The 23,506-nt window shown below is 32.1% G+C and overlaps 1 protein-coding gene across 2 annotated transcripts in view; it reads right to left on the minus strand.

Annotated features, from left to right (window-relative positions):
- The window catches only part of LOC143064480 (endoplasmic reticulum membrane sensor NFE2L1-like), a 28,814-nt gene extending 13,610 nt beyond the window's left edge, over positions 1–15,204 (minus strand). The window contains exon 1 of one of the 2 annotated variants that reach the window (XM_076237333.1): positions 14,882–15,204. In XM_076237333.1, coding sequence (XP_076093448.1) covers positions 14,882–14,932 — 51 coding nt within the window. In that variant the 5' untranslated portion in view covers positions 14,933–15,204. Of the gene's footprint in view, positions 1–13,473; positions 14,494–14,881 lie in introns of those variants that run through there. The other variant, XM_076237332.1, reaches the window with a different exon arrangement.
- Positions 15,205–23,506: the final 8,302 nt, after the last annotated feature.

The raw sequence follows: 23,506 nt of genomic DNA on the forward strand, positions 1-23,506 counted from the left end.
AAACGACCTACTGCTTATATCATCTGAGAAATGGACCTAGTACAATATCTATTCAAACTGAAAGCCTATCTGAAAACAATTTTACAACATTCACCTAGTACATACTGTAAAATAAATAACATTGTACAATTTGCATTATTGAACTAGATTTGCAGATGATGGAATAGTATTTTGTGAAACAGAAAAGTCCCTCTATTTGCAAGTCAGATAGAAAAGTCTTTTTTACTAGTTAGTGTACATAGTATACTGAAACCATTTTATGAACCAATGAATAACAACCCTAGGAAAAATGAATTACTAATTAATCTATCAACTTCAATCGTCATCCAAATGTTTTACGACCGTCATCCAAATGAAATATGACCCATCTTTTTCTAACTGTACCCTTGTTAAGTTACCATTACATCAAAACAAAATTGTCTACCTATATGAAGTAACAAAAGCTTCTTTGTCATGGAACAATAAGTTTGAATCAAATGTATGTTCAGGTAAGTAGGTGTATGACCTCAATTACAAAGCTCTAACCTGACCTGCAGTGTCACAGCCCCAGGACACCAAATCAAGTTCCGTCACTGAGGCCTGACTAATTGAATTGATTCGATGGCGCCTTGGATAAAGCTAGTAAATACCCTCTAATTCCTTTCAAATGAAAATATTTTTTCAAGTATTTTCCTTATTTTTTTTTACTTTTGTTAGATAATTAGTAAATGTTGAAAATATGATTATTCAAGTACAGCGCAAGTTTTTCTTTTATATGCTTCTTCAACTGATAACATTTAAAAAAAAAAAAAGCACTATGAAGTTAACTTCTGGTATATCAACTCATTTGTTCTTTATTACCAATAAAAGTGTCACACCTAACAATTATTTAAAAAAATTTGTTTCCCTTAAATTTATTTTATATGAACACAATGTAAATGAAATATGAGAGGAAGTAACAAACATGTGAGTCACTTTTTGTGGTTGTCACCATAGAAACCAAGTAATTATGCATGGAGGTGGATGGAAAAACCTTTAAAAGTAAATAAACTTAATATTAAGGTTCACCTGACAGTTACAAAATATTTAAAATTAACAACCATCTCCCTTTTGTCTGTTTCAAGGTAGTTTGTCTACACTCTAGTCTCACACTTTTTTTATTGATACACTGATGATCAGTGGGAAATCATAAATAACCTGATTTGGTGAAATAAGTACATGCAAGTTAAGGTAAAATTAGGTTTATAACCAAGTCTACTCAATGATAACACCCCTTCTGAAAATTCTGATAATATTTTGCTCTGATTTTTTAAAGGTAGGGAAAACAAGTAGTTCAGACAACATTTTTGTTTGCAATTATTAGAGTGGATGATGGATTAGTATTTAATGTCCAGTTGCAAATATTAGATGCAAATCATTATCAAGATGATAACATGTTAATGTGGCAGGAATATCAAGACAACTTTGAACTATACCAACATACTGAACTGGTTTTTAACGCTCTGCATTTTTAGTTCAAAAGGAAACAGTCTGCAGAAAGACATGTCACGTTTTAAGTACATTGTGTACATGTATTCAAAATCATTCATTTTCTCATTTTTGGGGATTTCAAAGATGTTTCCAGGATTTTGATAAGTTAAATAATTATTCAGTCTTTGAAAGTACAAATGTATGGTGGGAAACCTGAGGATTGTAACTGAAGTCAGGATAAACCTCCTTAAATTATCATACATTTATCTAATTCATTATCATGCACGATTTTTACTATTCCTCAGTAAGAACTTCAACTCTGTCATTGATGGCACTCACTTGATATTATACTGTTGCATCTTTAAGAGTAAGAACCTTGGTAATGACTTTCACCTATACAGTTCAGAATGTTAACCACAAAGCAGAGTTAATCCTCATATTTATATTACATTTTGTACAACTTAATCATCCTGATATGCGTGTAATATAATATTACATTTCTCTGAAATTCATTGCCAATTTTTTCACTTAGAACAGTCTGGGCTCTTATATTTGCAAATGGACATTTTTTTGTCATTTTTACCTGAAGGAAAAAACAATATCAGAATATTTAGGTCTTGGTGTCAAAATGTGATTTCACACATTTTAAACTTGCTCAAAAGTATTTAAAATCTCATATATTTGTTTTTTATTCACAAAAAATGTTTTCTCAAGAACTATTTATACAATTTTGGAGGACTTGTCGTTTAAAAAGTAGCACACTGATCAACGTGATCAATACTTTTGAATTGAGGCACAATCTTAAGTTTTGCAAAGTATAAGAAAATTCTATCCGAGGAAATATAAAGTGATGATCCACCTTCAGCCTACAAAATACATTTTGACAGTGAAGAAAACTTCCATTATTAAAAATCAAGGGAATATTATCTATCTATTATTATTAAATATATGTCTCAAAACTTCAGACTTTGGACTCCATTTTGTTTGATTTACTTGTATAAGAATAATATTTAAGAAACTTCAACACATTATGTCGATTTGTGTACTTGAAAACTTTATTTTCTGTATGAAAAACGATAAGATCTAGTCAATACCATTTAATGTAAATCAAACAAAAGCCTTGCATATTATATAACCTGAAACTTAAATGGGTTTCTTCTCTCAAGGTTCACAGCGGGGTAACTGAGTAGAAAATGTTGGAAACAATGGAATGTAGTTTATTCTTTGCTGTTGGAACATATTTTATCAAACTGATTATAATATGCAAAATACTTGAGAAAACTTCTTAAATAATTTCAAGATCTTATCTACACATTTAGTCTATAATATTTCAAATCAATCATATTCCACATGTATAACAATGTATAATGTGTACATGCACAAGTTTATTGTATTTTTTTTCTAAAACAAAATCTTTTCTCTTTTTTTCAAAAAAACTTTCAAATACATGTATTTATACCCCAATATTCTGATTTAATTGCCAAGGTTCTCAATAAGATGACTCCATGAAATCTGCACTCTTTAAAATCAAGCAGTCTCACCAGCAGTCTCACCACTTTCTGAACAGTCTCAGAGTTCAAAATTGCATCTACATTTTGTACATAGAACATGCATACATGTATAAGTATCCAATTTATTTATTTGCCATTGTTAAAAATCTACCAGTATTATAAATCCTACATCGACTCTTAGACTTGTTAATAATTGCTTTAATATTGTTTTTTTCCTGTATCTTTTTTTTTTTAAATAAATGGGGAATGTGTCCATGGGACACAGATGATCACTTGCACATCATATAAAGTTATAAAGGGACATACATGTAACCGAAGAACAGTTAAAGTGATGCTACTTAAATTTGTGCTTAATTTGAATTTGGGGGTAATAATTATTGTGTATAAGTCTCAAAACATTTGGTTTAGTGAGGCTAACTTAAATTAGAAAAAAAAAAAATAAAAAAAATTCAGCAATATTTTCATTTGTTAACAGTTATAGCTCTAGAACAGTTAAAGTGACACCACCAAAATTCAAAATCAAACTTAACTTCTTGGTAATGAGCATTGTGTATACGTTTCATAACATTTAGTTGAGGCAAGCTAAATTAATACAGAATGGAAACCATCTTTGGAACGTACATGTATAGACCGGCCAACATACAGACAAGGGTTGAAACTTAATGCACCCTCCACTAAATGGTGTCCTCAGACCCATTTTTATATAATCCTCAAAAAGCATACCCGTATAGAGGTACTTAGGGACATAACAATTTTTTTTTGGCTACCCGCTTTTTTGCTAAAATCCATTACTTTTTTTTGTTTTCTTTAATTCAGGTAAAAATTGAAAACATAATTATAAGAGCACTTATAATGCAAATTTTCATATATTGATTGATTATTCAAGGGGCATCAAATTTTTAGTCACCTACCGGTTTAAAATTCATTATACTGGAACAAAATGCTAACATGATCATAACTTGTCATGGTGTAAACTACATGTACATAAGTAACATAACAAATGTGAAGTCAATATCTTCAAAATATGGAAAATTGATGTCATAACTCAAATTTGGCATTAAAATTAGAAAGATCATCATGTAGTGAACATGTGGTCTAAACTTCAACTTCGTCAAAAACTACCTTGACCAAAAACTTTAACCTGTAGCAGGCACTTTCATTTACTATGTTCAGTGGATCATGAAAGGAGTAGGTTTTGATAAGGGCCTAAAATGGCCCCATTTTTTAGCCTTAATTTCAAATTGCGATTTATAGACCAATATCACAATGAATAATAGCTAATTCAGTGACTAGATAGGAAAGAAGTCTTTTTGTTGCAAATTTACGTTTCTTCGTTTTATTCATGACGTCACAAATACTACTCATTTTCATTATTTTCCATGAAAAAACAATAAAAATGGGTAAAATTCCATTGAAAATTTAGGCAAGTAACAAAGAGCATAAATGAGACAAAAAAGATCTTTGACACTAATGTTTGTAATGACATTTTACATGTCTAACTTGAATATTTAGGTTGTCGACTGCTGCGCTCTATGTTTCCTGATCATAAATTTTCACCAATATCCTTAAGGGCATACGATACAGTTACAGGGAAGGTAATGACGTTGCTAACGTAAAATGTTATTTTCGCGACGTCAAACTCTGACTTATCGGGAAAAGATGCATTTTTCGACTGATTTTTATCATTCAAACTGATTTAATTTGAAAACGAGTGCATGGACCCCTATTAAACAGCAATTTGTTTCATTTTGCAAGGAGATTATGTGACCCAAATTTTATAAAACTGTAAATAGCGCAATTTTTTTAATTTTGATAAACATTCAGCAAAAAATGACGTTTTTTCCTCTATTCATGAACATTTGATAAATATAGAGTTATTTCGGAATAAAAATTGCATAATTTTAAATGATACTTATAAAATACAGAAATTACCGATTATTTAATAAAAACCATTTTGTGTTTATCTTTTAAAACCAAAAAGTTATGTCTTTCTTTCGAAAAAGAAAATACGGACACAAAACTGAATTTTGAGCAAATATACAAAATTTCGAACTCATTTTACTCAAAAAGTAGCACATGAAGGTATATTTTTCATTACATATTTGATTTAATGAGGTAAAAAATAGCCTATATGCAAATTTTCATCAACTTGTAAATACAGGTTCAAAACTGTATCGTATGCCCTTAATTTTAACCTTACTGTGATGTAAAATCCAATGCTTTAGAATAAAACTATGACAGAAATTATTGTATAAAACTTTCTCTCATGTCTTCAAATTAACTCAAAACATTTTTTATCTTGTAGCATTGAACTTTATAATTGGCGCCAAATATGACCCTTAGGCAGAAAGCATTTGATTTTCTGGGGGGGGGCTATGGTTTTTTTTGGAAAAAAAAGTTTGTTTCCAGTTTTTGGAGAAAAAAATAATTTGTTTTTAATTCTGAGAAAAAAAAATTGTTTGTTTCACCCTCAGCTGCCACTATATGTAATGCTAAAATTGAAAGAAAAAAAATTGTTTTCGACGTGTCGCGAAAAACGAAAAAAAAAACATAGCCCCCCCCCCAGAAAATCAAATGGTTGCTGCCTTACCGAACTTACTCCTTTGTATAAAATCTCTAATTTAGCATTGAAATTAGAACAATCATCCGCATAGAACATGTGTTCTTAGTTTCAAGTTGCTTGAACTTTTAACGTCAATAAATTGCTTCGCTGAGCGCAGCTGGATATGTCTGCAGAGGTCCAACCCTGAACAGTTGGGGCAAAATTGGACACAATATTAACACTTGATACAGGTCAGAATTTGGATTGTAATTAAATATTTGACACATTATAGGTTACTGACACAGAATAACTGTAGTCAAAGCACTGTTGGAAACAAATCCCAATATCAATCCTAACCTTCCTTGTGAGGTTATAAACCTTGTGTTAATTTTTATGGATATCTATTTACTTACACTAAAGTTATTGTCCGGAAACCAACTGTCTTCAGAAGACAACCAGTATACCATCATAAAAACTACATTTGTACCTTGACCAAAACCTTTTAACCATCACATCATTCTTCAAACATGAAAAAAACTATGTGCTGGAAACTGATAATTTGTGTGAATTTTGAAGTTCAAAGACCATAACTCTCAGCGAATGGAATTTCTACTTGGCATATTAACAAAATGGCACCACTTTTGTATTCAATGTTTTGGATGTTTTCATATATTTATTCACAGAGGCGGATTTAGGTGCAGGCCCCCCTTTAGTTGGAAAAATTTTGTTGATTTTATAGGGAATCACTGAAGCGGGCACCCTGACTTATAAAAATTTCTGGATCCGCCACTGATTCACATTCACCTTAAATTTCCACAGAGGCCTACAGAATGGTTCATGAACCTTGAATGATTTCAAATACTGTCATACTGCGTAGCAACAGCAAATAAAATGCTTCACTGAGTGCAGCCTGATACAAACACAGAGGTCAAACGCTAAACAGTTGGGGCAAGTTCGGACACAATATTTCAGCTTAATACTGTGCAATTGAAGATTTCTTCTTAAAAAAATTTCAAAAAATTTGAAATTTCACAAACTTGACGAAAAGAAATATAAACCCCCATTGAAATTAGAACCTCCTTCAAATCTTTTTGAATCCCCTTGGTGTAATTACCCCCCAAACTCAATCCCAGCCTTCCCTTTAAGGTACATGTATGGAACGTTGTAGTACAATATCAGAAAGATCAATAAACATAAACACAAGTTATTGGCAGGGAATTAGAAAAAGGCTTGTTTTGGACCCTTTTTTACCCCCACTTCCTTCATATTTGAGGCAATTACTCCCAAACTCTATCCTACATGTAGCTTTCTCGTGATATGGAACCTTGTCAATCATATAAAAAGACAGTAACTGCAGGGATCTCCATGGATGAAAATTGAACGATGGAGGAACTTTCACCATCATAAACCGTATCTACGCCGTACAGTGTAGCACGATCGAAAGTGTTTCATCCCTCCACATAATGATAGGTGAACATGCTAATTCATTGCTTATTTAAATTATATTTATTTGAATTTTCACTATTAATACTACACAGAAGTATATATTTTTTCAATAATTGCCGTTTGTAACCCTTCAAAGGCCAAGCCCTCATGCCCCTCCATTTCCCTTAGTTGAGAATGACCAATAGCTATCACGAAGGTCCCCATGTAGTTTTCTTGCTATTTTTGTAATTGTTATATGAGGCTTAAAAATCATGTGGAGCTTATTTTTCACGGACACTGTCAAATTCAGAAGTCATGAACACATTACCGGTACCGCTAGTTTGCATCAACGACAAAACGAGTCGTACGGGTTATGTAAAAGGTTTAAAAGATTTGTAAAGCAAACATTGTCAAATGAAAAGGTTTTGAATGACTTTATCTAGCAAATCGATGCTATGCAACATGCATCTTTCAAGTCTGAATAGAAACTGGAAACGCGGATGTATCAACTTGATTGTAAACTACGAAATGAATTCGGAATTATGATACGATATTTCTTTACAGGAAATATTAAAAGTTTTTACTTTTTAACTTTTAAAGTAATTCTATATTATCGTTATAATACAGCAGTACTCGAGTTATTTGCGAATGAAATAATAATTACTGTTTTACGCAGTGTTCTCCCCAGAAATTTTCGATAGCATCACATTTGGCGTAAAAAAATAAATTGTATTTTTTTTCAATGTAATTTATCGTGTCGTGGCAACGCTTTATTTCCTTGATGTTACATACATTATTGTTTATTACAAAATGTATTATAATGTTTGTATGCTATAGGCCCTTATTTGGTAAATAAAATGTTCTATTCCACCCTATTCTTTGTTTTTATATATTGTTGAATTCATAACTGAGAATACAATTAAACTATAACCATGATAACAGTATTTTCAGTTTATGTTTTCTATATTCATTTATAGTTCCAGAATTATTTTTTTCCTCTTAGTCTAAATAAAAATATATGTGTGGTTCCAGTTAGGGACCGTTCAATATTTACCAGATGGATGGGCCGGTGCATTCTTAATATTGTTTCATTAAAAAAGTTCATGCCCATCCTTTTAAATTCTGAAAAAAAGTGCTTGCCCATCTAAAAAAATCTATAAAAAAAGTCCTTGCCCCTCTAAAATTATAAGACAATCAAAAATGATTTAGGTTCTTTTTCTGTTTTAAAGTTTTTAAATTTTTATGTCTTGAAATCAAGAATCAAGAAATCAGGGACAATAACTCTTGGACTAGCAAACATATTATCACATGCTGAATTACTAATTATTGTTCTAATAACAGAGCATGTTTATAGTTCAATAATCAATGTCCCTTTATCTATTCTACTTTTCTAAAAAGAAATTATGGTCTTTTTAAGCAAATATAGGCAGACATATTTTTGACTTTCATGCAGCCTTTTAAGTCTATCAATTAATTCCCTAAATTTGACAGCTATACACCAAACTATCAAACAACCTAGCATTCTGTAAGATCAATATATAAATGAGATAGCTGTAGAGTTATATGAAAATCTAAGTTGATTTGAAAAAGAAATTTGAAGGTGACCATCTGAATTTAGTCTAAACTTAAAATTGTAGTTTTTTACAACCTTTTAACAAAATCCATAAGGTAGCACTCCACAGTTAGAAAATAAAATTAAAAATGAGCCACAAAATGTATTATCATCTCCTATTCCTGGATTTCTAATACATTAACCTAACTGTTTGTGTTGTACATGTGCATATGTATGTAATCAGTATATTCTATAGATTTGATTTTCAAAAGTTAAAAGAGTGAAAATTAATTCCTTTTATGTGTATCCATGGCAACATTCTGCATTTATTTACCATAAAATATTGCAAAAAGGGGGGTGGACATGTCACATATCCCCCCAAAATTTGGATCAAACTAGAATTTCAATGCCTTTGAGTGATACCTTTTTAGAAACTGTTTTCATAAATCTTCCTAATGATCAAATAAAAAATGGGGGTCTTTCGCCTCATTTTTTTCGTAAAATCCAATCACAAAGTTCGTGCGATAAAAAGTTGGAAAAAAAAATTACAATAATTGCCGGACCAATATATGGTAGGGACATGCAAATACGGACTGTCATATAGAAAACAGCCTATATTACATACATTACATAATCTTGATGTTCATATAAACTCAATACAAAGGCTATTTTAATACTCAGCTATCTAAAAATGAATTTTATTGCACACTAGCTCTCATTTTTGAAAAATCCACAGGGGCCAAAATGCGAAACTACACACCTAACTGTGGAGTGCTACCTAAAATGACAGCAAAAAAAACAAAGAACTAAACAGCCTGGAATTCAGTAAGATAAATATAAAAATGATATAGCAGTAGAGTTTTATGAAAATGCAAGTTGTTTTGAGCTTTTTTCAACCTTTTTATTAAATCCATAAGAATGACAGCAACACATCAAACTACCAAAATATTTGGCATTCTATAAGATCAATATGTAAATGAAATAGCTGTAAAGTTTTATGAAAATCCATGTTGATTTGAAAAAGTTATAAACAAATTTAAAGATGACTATCTTGATTTAGCCTAAACTGAAAATTTGAGCTTTTTTTTAACCTTTTTATTTAATCCGTAAGAATGACAGAATACACCAAACTACAAATCAACTTGGCATTCTGTAAGTTCAATGTATAAGTGAAATAGCTGTAGAGTTTTATGAAAATCCATGTTGATTTAAAAAAGTTATAAAAAAAATTAAAGATGACTTTCTAGATTCAGCCTAAACTTAAAATTTGAGCTTTTTTTTTTTAACCTATTAATTAAATCCATAAATTTAACAGCAATACACCTAACTATTAAACAACTTGGTATTCTATATTTTTAGGTCAAAATAATTTAAAAGATAGTTCCAACAAAAACATTCTAGCTTTTTTATTCCTTAATTAAATCCTTAAAATTGACAGAAATGAACCAAGCTACCAGTTGTTGAGACATGTTATGAGTGCCTGCAAAAGAAATTTCCTACACACCGATTAAATTGATAGTAGAATTTTTCCTGTAAAATATGTTCTGGCCCATCCATTAAATATTTTTAAAAAAGTTCTCGCCCATCCAAATTTTTCCACTAAAAAAGTGCTTGCCCCGCCCCATTTTGCACCGGCCCATCCATCTGATAAATATTGAACGGTCCCTTACCCTACCTATACCCAGCTAAATGAATGAATGGTCTATTATAGTGCAACCTGTATAGATACAATTGCACTAAATATGTAGGGAAAAAAACGGGTTCTTAATAAAAAATTTGAATAGAAAAAATTTTTTATCATGTCTTTGAAACATATTGGTTCATGGTCCCAGTTGCTTCCTTTTACAAAATGATATATTTTAACAAAGTTATCTACAAGTAGACTGTTAATGCTTAGTTTTCTCTTTATGTATCATTGTTTTCTGTCTACTGTGCCATTTGTGCATATGTAGTTATTATTGTAAAATGCAGTTTTTGTCATATCTGGTCCGGTTCCGATCAGTAGTTTACACTAAAATATTAAATGGCCGCCGAAAGCAATGAAAAATACGAAAATAAACAATGTTTGACAAGAGATTGGGAATGAATATGGCGTTTTTAATGCATTAAATGGATGAAACATATACACAAGCCAATTTTGATAACTTGTTAAAGAAAGTACAAAACTTATTTAGCCCAAAATCAAAATATTCACTCTCGATTTACAAAAAGTAATAGGAAGAGAAAGAAAGTAATACTAATATATTAAAAGTCGTAAAAAGATAAGACTCAACCTCATTTTAAAAGAGAAAAATTGTTTGTTTCTTTGAAATTTCATTTAGCAAACATATATTTCGATTTTTTATGATTTTCTGATTACGTTTTCTCCTTTTCGAAATTTGCCGATTGCAAACCACGTGGTATTAATCATGTCAAAGTGACAGCTTGGGGTATTCGTATCCAAACAGTTATCACCCAAAGGGCAATTAACACCTATTTAACCACTCTAAATTGCCTCTATTGTCCGACTTGAAGGGATTACAATTAAAAGTGATATATTTTTTTATGATCATAAGTGGTAATTAGATGAAAGTTCAAAATTTTAGGAACGAGAAAAATAACGTACTGAAAATAATTATAGCGTTGCGGTAATTATTATAGCTTCACGGGAAGAAATATAGCGTCGCGGTACCGCGACGCTAAAACGGCCTGGGGAGAACACTGTTTTACGTCTAATTTGTACTTCTTAAAAAGGGGGATGCTGATTGCGTAAGTCAAAATAAAAGCGCGTGCTCATCTTGTTAAACTTTGTAACTGGATAATTAATTTATTTATTTAATCTGAATTATCACAGGGCTCACACTACTTCAGAATTATAGGGAGAAGTGACTTCTCTTTTTGAAACTGATAGGGAGAAGTGGTGAGATTTGAAAGAGAAGTGCTCATTCGCGTGGTGCGCTACAATGTTTGGATTTTACAATAGTATAAAGGGCCATATGTAAATAATGTTCTTTTTATGTTGTTCAATTCATATGAGTAAAAAATTACAATTAAAGTAACATTTGAAATTAAAAGTTGTTTAAGTTTTACTAAGGTTCTTGTGAGAAACTAACCAACTAAATATCTAGCACTAAAAAAAAAAATATTTTAAAAAATGTAAAGAAATTATAATATATCAATTACAATTTAATAAAAAATTATCTTGTGTATGAAATTCAGTGTTTCTCATAAAAAAATATAAAAGTTATTAAGCTGGGCCATAATATATTGATATTAGTAGAATAGTCTCAGAGTTAAGCAACTTTAATCAATAGTTTGAAACAATCCATAAAAAATATAGGGAATTATAAACACCAATCAATTAGATGTAACCAAAAGTCTCTTAATGCGTGTGGAATGCGTAATTTTTCACTTTGGGATCAATATTCTTCTGTCAGCTGTTCCATCCGTGCGTCCGTAGTAATTATTGTAAAAGTACGGATTTCGGTCATAGCTGGTCCGGTTCAGATCCGTAGTTTAGAAATCGGTCAATGGCGGACAAATGCAAGAAAATTTACAAAAATAAACGATGTTTGACAAGTTATTTGGAAAGGAACATGACGGTTTTAATGCAATAAATGGATTAAACATTTACTGGAGGCAACTTTTATCACGTTTAAATGAAGTAACAAACTTATTTTGCCGCCGAAATTTAGGTTGATGTACGTTTTCGAGTAACAAGCACCGGGACTTGCGGAAAATTTTATGCACGAAGTGATAAAAAGTTGTATTTTTATCAAATAACCTGCTACACACTGCGAAGACAATGCTTCAACCTCTTTCCTAAAGATAATGAATCGTTTATGTCTGAATTTCTTTAATTATCATTAAAAAATTGATGTTTCATCAACTTGGTAAAAATTGAAAATGTCCGATGACGGAAGCGACTGAAAGCGACTGTCGTCAAGAACAGGGCGACTTGTTTTCGCTTTTGGGGGTCGGGGAAAGCGAAGTGACGGTCGGGAAGGCGACTTCTTCGCCCAAGTCGCCTGGTAGCGTGAGCCCTGTATCATAAGCATTTGTGGAAACTTAGTTAAATAATTCGACTAATGAATAGTCCCTATCTTCAGATAATATTCTCCTGTCTGGTTTGTTTATCTACCTGTACAAGCTCAGGTACAAGTGATTAGCGATCTTAATCCGGATATCCCTCAGGCATTAGAACTGTATTGGATTATACTATAAAAAAAGCCTGAGGGTTATGTAATTGCATGCATTTAATTATAATTGCTAAAAAAATGTCGTCAGGCTATAAAAACGATCACAGTTTTGAACGATCGCAGAAGACAATTGAACGATGGCGCGAGTCATTTGACGATGGCGCAAGACATTTAAACGATGGCGGGGCACCTACGTTAAACAGGGCATGGAGATCCCTGAACTGCAATAGACCACTTTCGAGTTTGTCATCACCAGAAAAAACTTGTATATTATGAGTGCCTTTGTTGCGTCATTTATCAGATAGAGGGGATCACCTGTATCCCTGCACTATAAACGTTCACCAAGGGTCTTAATGATCATCATTGTGTAGGATAAACTAGAAATAATCTTTGTTCTGTATGTACTTAATCACAGGTCCCTAAAGACAGCAGTGCTGAAAGGACAATTATGAGAATTCAATTTGCCAAATAATTTATGCAATTATAGCTTTCCAACCACTCGCTCAACATTTGAAAGGAAGTGACGACGCCCCTAAACACACAAATGTTTTTGACAGAAATGCCTCAAACTCGAAAGTTGTCTACATGTATTATTTGAGCATATAAAAATATTTAGAAACAATATTTTTTGTCTTGATTGCTGTCTTTCTTTTAACATTAAAAGAATGGAAATTCAACTGGCAATCCAATCGTTTCTTGAGAATTGATAATTGCGATTAAATGTTAGACTGCCAAATGCAAACAATATGTACAGGTATTAAGAAGGAAATTCACATATTGCTAAAGAAAATCTATTTTGAATTAAACTGTTCATACCTCCCTAGATAGACCATCAAACTGAAAGTCATATTGACTATTTACACTCGAAGAGACAGAGCTACTTGTGCTACATGTACTGTCAACACCAAGAACAACTTCTTCATATTGCACATTATCATTGCTATCTAAGTTCTGATTGCTGTTGCTTGATTCAACCTCACTCTGGTCATCAGTGTTTGTTTCTGACTGTACATTATTATTGTTGTTTTGCTCTACAGCTGGTGCCCTTGCAATTTCTGGTAAATTATTCAAACCAACCAGAAATGTTTCTATTTGTTGAGCTGAATGAGATCTTTGCCAAACAGAAAATCGCCTTAAAGAACGTAAATCTTGAATAAGATTTTGATATGTCAAATCACTGTAAATTGATTTAGGATTACCACTGCCATAGAAAGAATTGATGTTGTTGTTGATGAAGTTAGTTGGAGCTAATGCAGCTGATGATCCGAGAATAATTTCTTGCACTTCTGGGTAATTTACATAGTGAATGTTCATGTAGTTATTCAAGTCAGTCCTCAACAAACTCAGAACTATGGCAATTTGCACAAGTCCATCAACAAAGTAGTCTTTAAGCATCTTGTCCAATACAACAGGAAGTACTTTGTGGAATTCCTGTTAAAAGTTGATTACAATGGTTTTTTTTTCGGTTTCTTGTCCTTCACTTTGTGAATTTTTATTAATAAGCTGGTGAAAATTGCTAATCCATAATTTCTTATAACTTGGTAAACATCTCAAATGATTATTAGTTTATAAATAAAACTTATAACAACAAAGCCTTTGTTCCCATTTTTAACAGGGAGCGCACGCGGCTGCCATGACACTGACAGCTACTACAGGGAGAAAATAGACCAGTTTCGTAAAAGTTTGATGATATAAGTGTATAAATAGTGTAGCCTGGACTGTATTGATATATGTTTGTATCGATATTGTGCGAGATTTCAACTAAAATTCGTGCAACACTCTGTTTCTTCTAGAATCTTCATAACAAATGTGATTCAGCGAATTAGAAAATGACGTCAAGTAATTCGGAATCCTCAAGATCTTTCTTTGTACCAATAAAAGTTCCAGTTACTTCGAAAGACAACTTCCGCTCACCTTTACTAATTTGTTTCCGGGTAACAAACAGGTGAACCGAGAAATTGATTAAAATACAGAGCCTCTTATGACCTTTTCGCTTCATTTCCCTCCCATTTATATTTCAAAAATCTAAAAAAATTGATGATTTAAAAAAAATGTCTGAAAATTAAGTATAATATGGCACCAGTCATCCGACTCTTATATTTCAATTGACATTTTACAAAACTGGGTCACACACATTCCCAGTGAAAATGTAATTAACCCTTAGATTAATATATATATATATATATAGAAATTATTTCCATAACAACTACAGTAGCAAACTTACTTGTGTCAGAGAAGTATTATCTACCGACATAACAGGTTCTATTTCCATCATCTTGACTATTTTGTATCAATAACACACGTGACCTAATTCACAAGGCAATACACAGATGATAACAACCTGATTTACTCCTGTTTTCCTGTTCACCTGGGATTTGTTACTAATTGAAAATACATTGAATTAATTTGATAAAATCCGCAGTTTATGTCGCGAAAAATACATTTCCAATAAGTATAAAATTCATGTACTGTTTCACTTTGATAACACCTTAGACCTCTCAATACACCATTTAATGACAATCCTGACTATGTAAGAATTACAGAAAACGATTGGATAACAGTACCACGTGATAATTGTATTTAATATATACGGTTCATTGTTCATTGACAAGCATTGTATTATTAAGTTTCGTTTATTTTCTGTGCGTACACCAATATATATATCGACATTAGTTTTTCAAACCCGTGTTTCATGAAAGATTCTGCCGGATTAAAAAAAAGTTTCAAAGTTTATAATTAACATTCTCTTGTCCTTGTATTTAAATTTCGTCACCCATGTCACGGTGGCCCGATTCACCTGCAGCATGAATCTTTATATCTTGGATCATTTGCTATTTTGATAAAAATACATTTTGCTATTAATTTACCGTCTTATAATGAAAAAAATATAATTTACGTGAGCAGCAGTATTTCAACTTCCCTTAATTAAGAATTGTCACAACCGTGTATATAGTCTGGGAATAAAAAAACTATGTGAATTATAAGTTTTTTTTATCCTACATTGAACTTTTGGTGTCGTCCCTAACTTTACACAAATACATGTTTTGGTCATTTATATAGAAAGCAATTCTGATTTTAAAGATATACGGTTTAATGCACGCTTCACTTTTTATTGAATAAGTGGCTCAAAATGCCGACTATATGGCCCAACATACCAAATACACCAAATACAGGGGCGGATCCAGGACTTTGAAAACGGGGGGGGGGGGGGGGGGCGAAGTTTTTAAAGATTGGCGAGCGGAGCGAGGCGAAAAAAATTTGGGACTTTTTTTTGGGATTAAAACATAAAATAAGTGTTATATGCATTTTGTAACGATTCCTGGCGTGGGGCATGTATATTTTGTACATGTAGTTGCTGTAAAGTGTAAAGGTTGGACATGTTCGATGCTGTATTCTCTATTAATTGTCTATCATAAAATGATAGTATGGATCCAAAACTATATGTACTGATATTTTTACCGTTTTGTTGTAAGTTAAGTTATCATAACCTCATAGATTTTTTGTTGTAAACAAGATATACTCCGGACTATTCAATGAAATTTACTATACGACCGACACCAGTTAAAAAAGACAAACAAGCAATTTTTATCCAAATGTTTGGTTGATATGATTCACTCAACAGAGGGAAGTGAGGGGCTCCAAATCAACCACAAGCTACGAATGAGCCTGAAAAGGACAACGAATTTATGAATAACGGTCGACAAATGGAGACATAAAGGTCCATAAAGACCACACCCAGCAGGCAGGTTGCAGTCTGGTCTTGAAAAAAGTATTTAATATATCAGTTCGGTGAAACAGACATTCGGGTCAGACATGCAAACCCCTGCCACAAAATACATATGCCCGTTTTTATTCATCATGTTCATGACAAGATTATTGTTTTCAATCCAGTTACGGCCAAAATTTTTGTTTAAGGGAAAAATCAGTCATTTTTTTTTTCTCTCAAATATCTCAGACTGTCTCCTCAAAAGAATGGTTCGTGCCTTAGACTTTAAATATATCTAGAGCTTATATTGACTGGGGATCATTATTCAGCTATGTTATTTTGAAATAGACTGGGGCGTTTGGGGTTAAACATGTTTTCGTAGGTAAATAATATTGCCATGGAACTTTTTTTCATGAGAGTGTAATAGTCTATAGAGTATTACTTTCTGTTTGATGGAATAGTGAAATAGAAGTCAATGCGTTCTTGCTTAATCCTATGCCGCTTTGAAGGTGTCATAAATGTCATCCCCAGCCTATTAAGCAATTTCAAAATGAATGAGCGACGTTTTTTCGACGCCCTGGTCAACTCCACCATAGCGAATCACATGACTTTGACAATCAGTAAATTCCAGCGAAAAATATCTTTATAAGTTAAGAATTGTCCCATAAAATTAAATACTAGAGTACACGGGAAATGGCGAAGTTCACGAAGTCTAGTCTAATTAATCACTTTACAAAAAGAAAAAAAAAATCCCGAGCAAAAAGGGGGGGGTTACGCCCTTCTACGCCCCCTCTGGATCCGCCACTGAAATATGAGCCTTTAGATATAGGAAGATGTGGTGTGAGTGCCAATGAGACAACTCTCCATCCAAATAACAATTTTAAAAAAGTAAACCATTATAGGTCAATGTTATCATCATTTCACGTCCATTGTCCATCGTCTAGTTATACGTTCAAACAAATATTATCCTCGGACACCACCGAGATAAAACTGAGGCCACTTCCGAAATGGATTGAAAATTGACAAGGAAAACTTCATCTTGTATAAATTGAAGAGACAACTGTAGATATCGATGTTCAAATGCCATTAATCCGTTTTGAAAATACCAACCATGACCAACAGAATAAAAAAAAAAACGAACGCAGTGGAGACTGCATGGTGCGTCAATAAGCAGAGCGCCTGATGCTGTTTATGCACCGTCCGCCACAAAATATAAATTCAGACTAATTTAAATTAGGGAATATGACATGTTTTGTTGTTCTTGAGCGAAAATCCGAACAGCTTCATACTGTTTCGGTATAAACAGGCTAATTTAGACTCCTATCTAAGACATTATTGACAAAATCTTATCGTTGTCATTTGCCATTATGTATAAAATTGGTTCTTCGGCAGTTATATTTGCTGGTCTTTTCTCGTGCACTCAGACAGTTTCATTGGTTAACGTTAGCTTACTAAATACAAATTATCAGGTTGCCTGCATATTGAAATTGTTAAATATCAGCTTCAATTAACAATATGAAACTTATCGTCGAGTAAGGACAGGGCCTCAGAGTGTATGAATTTTCAAAACTGGTGTAAAATTCTGCACGTTTACATCCAGCTGATTACACCAAGAATACTATACAATTAGAGTCTTTGCTGGCAAATTGATCTTTTTGTTGCCGTACAGGGATTCGTCTCGCCCTTTACACGTCTTTGAATGGAAGTATGGACTGGGGCTTATCTCGCCTTTTATTTTACATTTTTGGTTTGAACAGGGGATTATTCGTTGTTTATTTTTACAAAGCTTAAGAATGTAACGCTTAATCGTATTTCTTACAAAAGTCCTGTTGTTCTCGATTCTGCTCTCACCGAAGAAAACGCTTTTGATGTCTGGCCACACATTGAAGCGTCTACTGATACAAGATCTTTTGCTAACTTAACAATATCGTTTGCGAACTAAACAAGATATTATTTTACCATTTTGCAGGCTGACACTGACTTCCAAATCAGTTACCCCATCAATAATCAAACTTTGGAATACTCTGAACATGTCAGTTCGAAATGTAGACTCGTTATCAAAATTCAAATTAGAATTAAAAAACCACGACATTCGAAATGAGAATAAATCTCAAGATTATTTATATGGTCCAAGAAAATTGAATATAATCTGAATACAATTTAGATGTTCAGCATCCTTCTTGAATTGTGACTTGTTTAGAGCTAACATTATATCTGATCCAAAATGTAATGTGGTTTGGATATTGATGACATGCACCACCTTTTTCTTTGATTGTCCTTTCTATCTAAATGAAAGGACTATTATGTTAAATAGTCTCAGCTGGCTTCCGCAAGGCTACAATTTGGACACAAAACTATTGTAATTATTTGAAAAGATCAAAACGATTCCTCGAAGTATAGTAACAACATAGGTAAAACGCACGGCATCATCATCATCATGTCCTAACCTCTGTCGTTCTTTTTCATTTTCTCTCAATTGTTTCACTAGAGTTTAGTAATATATATGTTGTTTATATCATATAATGCATACTCACGTTCAATTTGTATTGTTATCATTGTATTCTGGACTGTGGAGAAGACTTTATAAGTATGTTTTACTTGTGTCTGATCCTTTTTGCTTTAATGACGTTACCGCGATGTTCGTACCTCATTGGAAAATCGGTGCAGGTCCAAAATATGTAATTTTGTGATATCATATTCATTGTCATTGTACGTATTTTAAAAATAATGTTTTTTTTTTTCAAATAAAAACGAAAAAAATAATTGTTGAAACTATGCTGCATGTGACAAGCTTCATTTAAAAAAAAACCGGTTATTTTTAGGCTGTCCCGCGTAACATGTTTCATTTATTGTTACCACTAAACTATGATTTTCGTTTAAACTATTTAATATTTTGAAAAACAGAGTTCTAATAAAGTGGATGTCAAATGAAGATGCACGTCTTTCCCATGCACTTCAGTATGTATGTACTCTGTGTCTGATCGTTTTTCGATGTTGTTTAATTTCGTCTCCTTGATTGGTGGGTATCGACCTTCAGCATCTTTTGAACAGTTGGTATAGTTTTGCAGATCTTTGACAACTTCTTCTGTATTCGGTTGATGTGGGTTCTCGGATTTAGATACCCGGGTGTTGCTATATATTACTGACCATTACTAACTTGGTACCAAATTGATAAGATCTAGTGTCTCGTCATAAAATTGATCAAGACAAAGGTACCTACATTCGGGTAAAAATGAATGTAAAATTAGATTCTTCTATCAAACTGTTCCTTGCAATTATAAAAAAAATCGTTGCTTTAAAGTTGCATTGGTAGCTTTGTAAATGGGTCAGTGAACTCCCGTAAATTGCAACCATATATGTCCCATTTGGACTCGAAGCCTGGGCAGAAATAATCAGTTTACTTAAACATTCGAATATGGTTCGATATACCAAATACGATTCGCGTTCAATATTCTACTGTTATTACAAATAATCATATGTATGAATTTATCGTTTAATATTTTTTAGATTTAAAATTCACCCACGGGGACAAATTTCCACTGTAATATTGAAACTATAAATCCGCATTTGGCTGTTTGATCCTTTAAGCGTGTCATTTGAGGTTTCAATGACACATGTTGTCGTCTACAACCAAGCTAAAGGTTGTAATTAGAAAAGTTTAATAAAAGAATATTTGAGTGCCATGGCAGCCATGCAAACAACAGAATAAACCAAATAGATATTTAGAGATCAGTATGCTGGGTATGTAATTATATATATATATATATAGAAGTATTGTTTGCCATTCCATATTAGAGGTTCTAGATTTAGGGAAAATCTGAAAGTTTAGTATTTTCAACAACTTTCGTAAGAGGAATGATAATTTCCTCCGTATTTGTTTCACCCAGCAGAATCAACATCAGAAATAAAAAATATATTCAAAAAGATCAATGAGTTTACATAGATCACATCAGTTGTGTGCTCTATTTATAAACCATGCACATCAATTAAAAAAAAATTTGCAGGTACAGCAAAAATCCGTAACCAAATTTTTGTACTTGTGAAAAAATGCACACTATAAAAAGTTTTCATTTGATTGTGGTAGTTAAACTAAGAGGATAATCAATGCAATCTAAAACGTCCCTACAAACCGTGACGGACAGAGAATGAGTTGAGAAATATGTACACACCAAAGGTACCAAAGGAACGTCACCGTCAAAAAGAAAAATTAACAATATTATACAAATATATCATGCTTACAAGGGGTATTTGCCAAAAATACCGGTTGAGAGGTACAAATTTCCAGAGCCGTTTTGGCAAAAACAAGAAATATCGTCTCTTGCTTTAATTTTTGTATATAGTTTAAAATATATATCCGAATCTAGAAATGCTATAGTTGAATTTTCATATTTTCTATCTACTTTTACTTTTTTAAGGCTCGGTAGTTTTTTTTGACTAAGAATGTCTCTCATTATGTTTGGAAAAATACTTTAGAATTTCAGCATCCATAAAAAGTAGTTTTGCACCATGTTAATAAAAAAAAAAACCACATAAATTGTACGTAAACTGTGGGGCGAACTCTACAACGACATTTTAGCATTAAAAAGGTTTGTATTATATAAAAAGCTTTTCGGATTCGTGAATGGTCGTACGGCGTCCAGTTCACAGGCGGTTGGGAGAATGAATTATCTTTTTCTAAATTTGTGTGTGTATTTTATTATTGAAAGTAAATATATTCTTTCTGATTTTAACTTATTTTCACTAATCTTACTAAGTACGTGTTTTCCTTTTATCTACACAAAATAACAATGCCAGCAGTATATATATGGTGCCCTTCTTTTTCTATTTTACAACTTTAGAAAACGTACTGTTTCAAATATGATTATCAAATATGGATTAAGTAACGATCGATATAGAAGATATTAGTACTACAAACCAGATATTTAAAATTCGCCAAACTAGTAGTTAATCATTGTAAGAGAGATAACTCCAAAGTCTTTCATTTCCAAGGAAAAAAAACTTGTAGATCGTACCTATAATATAATTACTCGACACAAACGCTCATGAAACTGATTCTGATATCTTTCAGAGTAAACATAAAATAAAATGCATTTTTTTTGCTATTAAATGTTACATATATATATATATATAATCGACCGGTTTAAACAAGCAGCATTAAAGATTTTTCTATGATTTCTAACACATATCTCACAATAACATGAAACATATTAAAATTTTCATATAATAATATGCCTTAATATTTTCTTTTATTAATATCTCATATAAGTCGCCTTCATTTAAAAATTGTGTTTTTGTCATATTGGCAGCTTTTTTTATTTTTTATTTTATTTCAGACGACGATAAGCTTTTGATAATGATATGCACATATTAACGAATATGACGGGGTCAAGTGTGATTGCATAGCAAATGCTCAACAATCCCCCTCACCCGGGAAAATTATAAGAAACAACACTTTATAAGAACAATTTATAAACATCAATTGAAAAGGGCTGACTCCTAATAAATGTTTTTCTAGGAAAATCTCAGTGAATTTGTTTTAACACTTACAGCATTGTGCAGCATTATTTCGTTATTATTTATTTATTTATTTGTTGTTAATATGCAGTACAGGGATTCGAGGGTATAATCTCAGAACTTCCTCTCAATCTCAGCCCTATTTCCTTTTTCTATATTGTCGTTAGCAAATGTTATTTTTCAAATGCACACTAAGGAATCTGATGTTCAGTAGTTGTCGTTTGCTTATGTAGTTTATAAGTGTTACTCGTTTCCTGTTTTTATATAATAGATTGGATCATTGGTTTTCCCATTTGAATGGTTTTACACTAGTTATTTTTGGGGACCCTTTCTAGCTTGCTGTTCGGTTTGAGCCAAGGCTCCGCGTTGAAGACTTTACTTTGAACTCTAATAGTTTACTTCTATAAATTGTGTCTTGGATGGAGAATTGTCTCATTGGCACATCTTTTTATATCTATTTACATTATTAAATTGTTTTGTTTCTTTTTTTTCTTGTTACCTTATATATTACTAAGTTAGAAAAATAATAGTCGACACCCGGCGAAAAAACTTCAATAATTGACGGATCGGTAGAAACTGATAGAAGAAGAAATACACATCACCTGAAAATTTTCTAAGAATATTCCCCGTTTCCAAGTGGGAGTAGTACATAGTCAACAGTGGTATTGAACACATTTCACTAGGTATATATGTAAAATAAGATAAAAGTAGAATTAGCAAATATTTTAATTTAATCGTACGTCAACAAACGAAATACAAACTAAAGTCTATAAAAGAAAATGACTGTTCAAGTATCTAAACTTACAAAAGTCGAAACTATAAGCATTTTAGTGTGTACATTGATAATATGTAAAAGCTTTAATACTGTATGTAATGTTTTTTTTTTTATTAATGAACAAGAGAACAAAACTAAAACTTATGTACATGGTTTCTGTATTACAACATGTAAGATTGCACTATAGGAATTTTATTCCAGTAGCAGAAAAGATATTATTGTTGTTGGAAAACTTTCAACAATAACGATATTCACTACTAAAGAGAAAAACATATAGACATTAATTCTTGAAAATTCACACACATAGGATCTTGAGCAAAAAGAAAAAAAAGTGGCAAATATATTGAGTCTGTGAAGTAACAACAAATGTAGAAATAAAATCTGATATAAACAATACTGTCAGAAATATTTTGACATGAGTAATAATGAACACATATAGAATGACGAATAAAGCTATCAACTACTTCCTAGAACAATGTAAATTCTCTGTTGGTTAGGCTCATCTCATTTACGAATCTGAAAAAAATAAACAAAAGATAGCTTCAATAAATAGTATTTTTATTTCAGTCTTTTTATTATGCGGGAGGTGTGTTGTGTTTGTTTTTAACACAATTTCTTTCAATCACGTGAAGTCCGATGAATATAGACATGTATGGGCTTTGCTCATTGTTGAAGGCCGAACGGTGACCTATATTTGTTAATTTCTATTTGGTCACTTGTGGAGAGTTGTCTCATTGGCAATCATACCACATCTTCTTTTTGTTTTTAATATATATGTAAGACCAAAAGAATGCGAGTAGAATTGCATGAAAAGTGTACACTTAACCTTTATTGACATAGTTCGACTTGGTTTA

The sequence above is a fragment of the Mytilus galloprovincialis genome, chromosome 2 (assembly GCF_965363235.1).
Source record: "Mytilus galloprovincialis chromosome 2, xbMytGall1.hap1.1, whole genome shotgun sequence".
In the NCBI taxonomy this organism is placed as follows: Eukaryota; Metazoa; Mollusca; class Bivalvia; order Mytilida; family Mytilidae; genus Mytilus; species Mytilus galloprovincialis.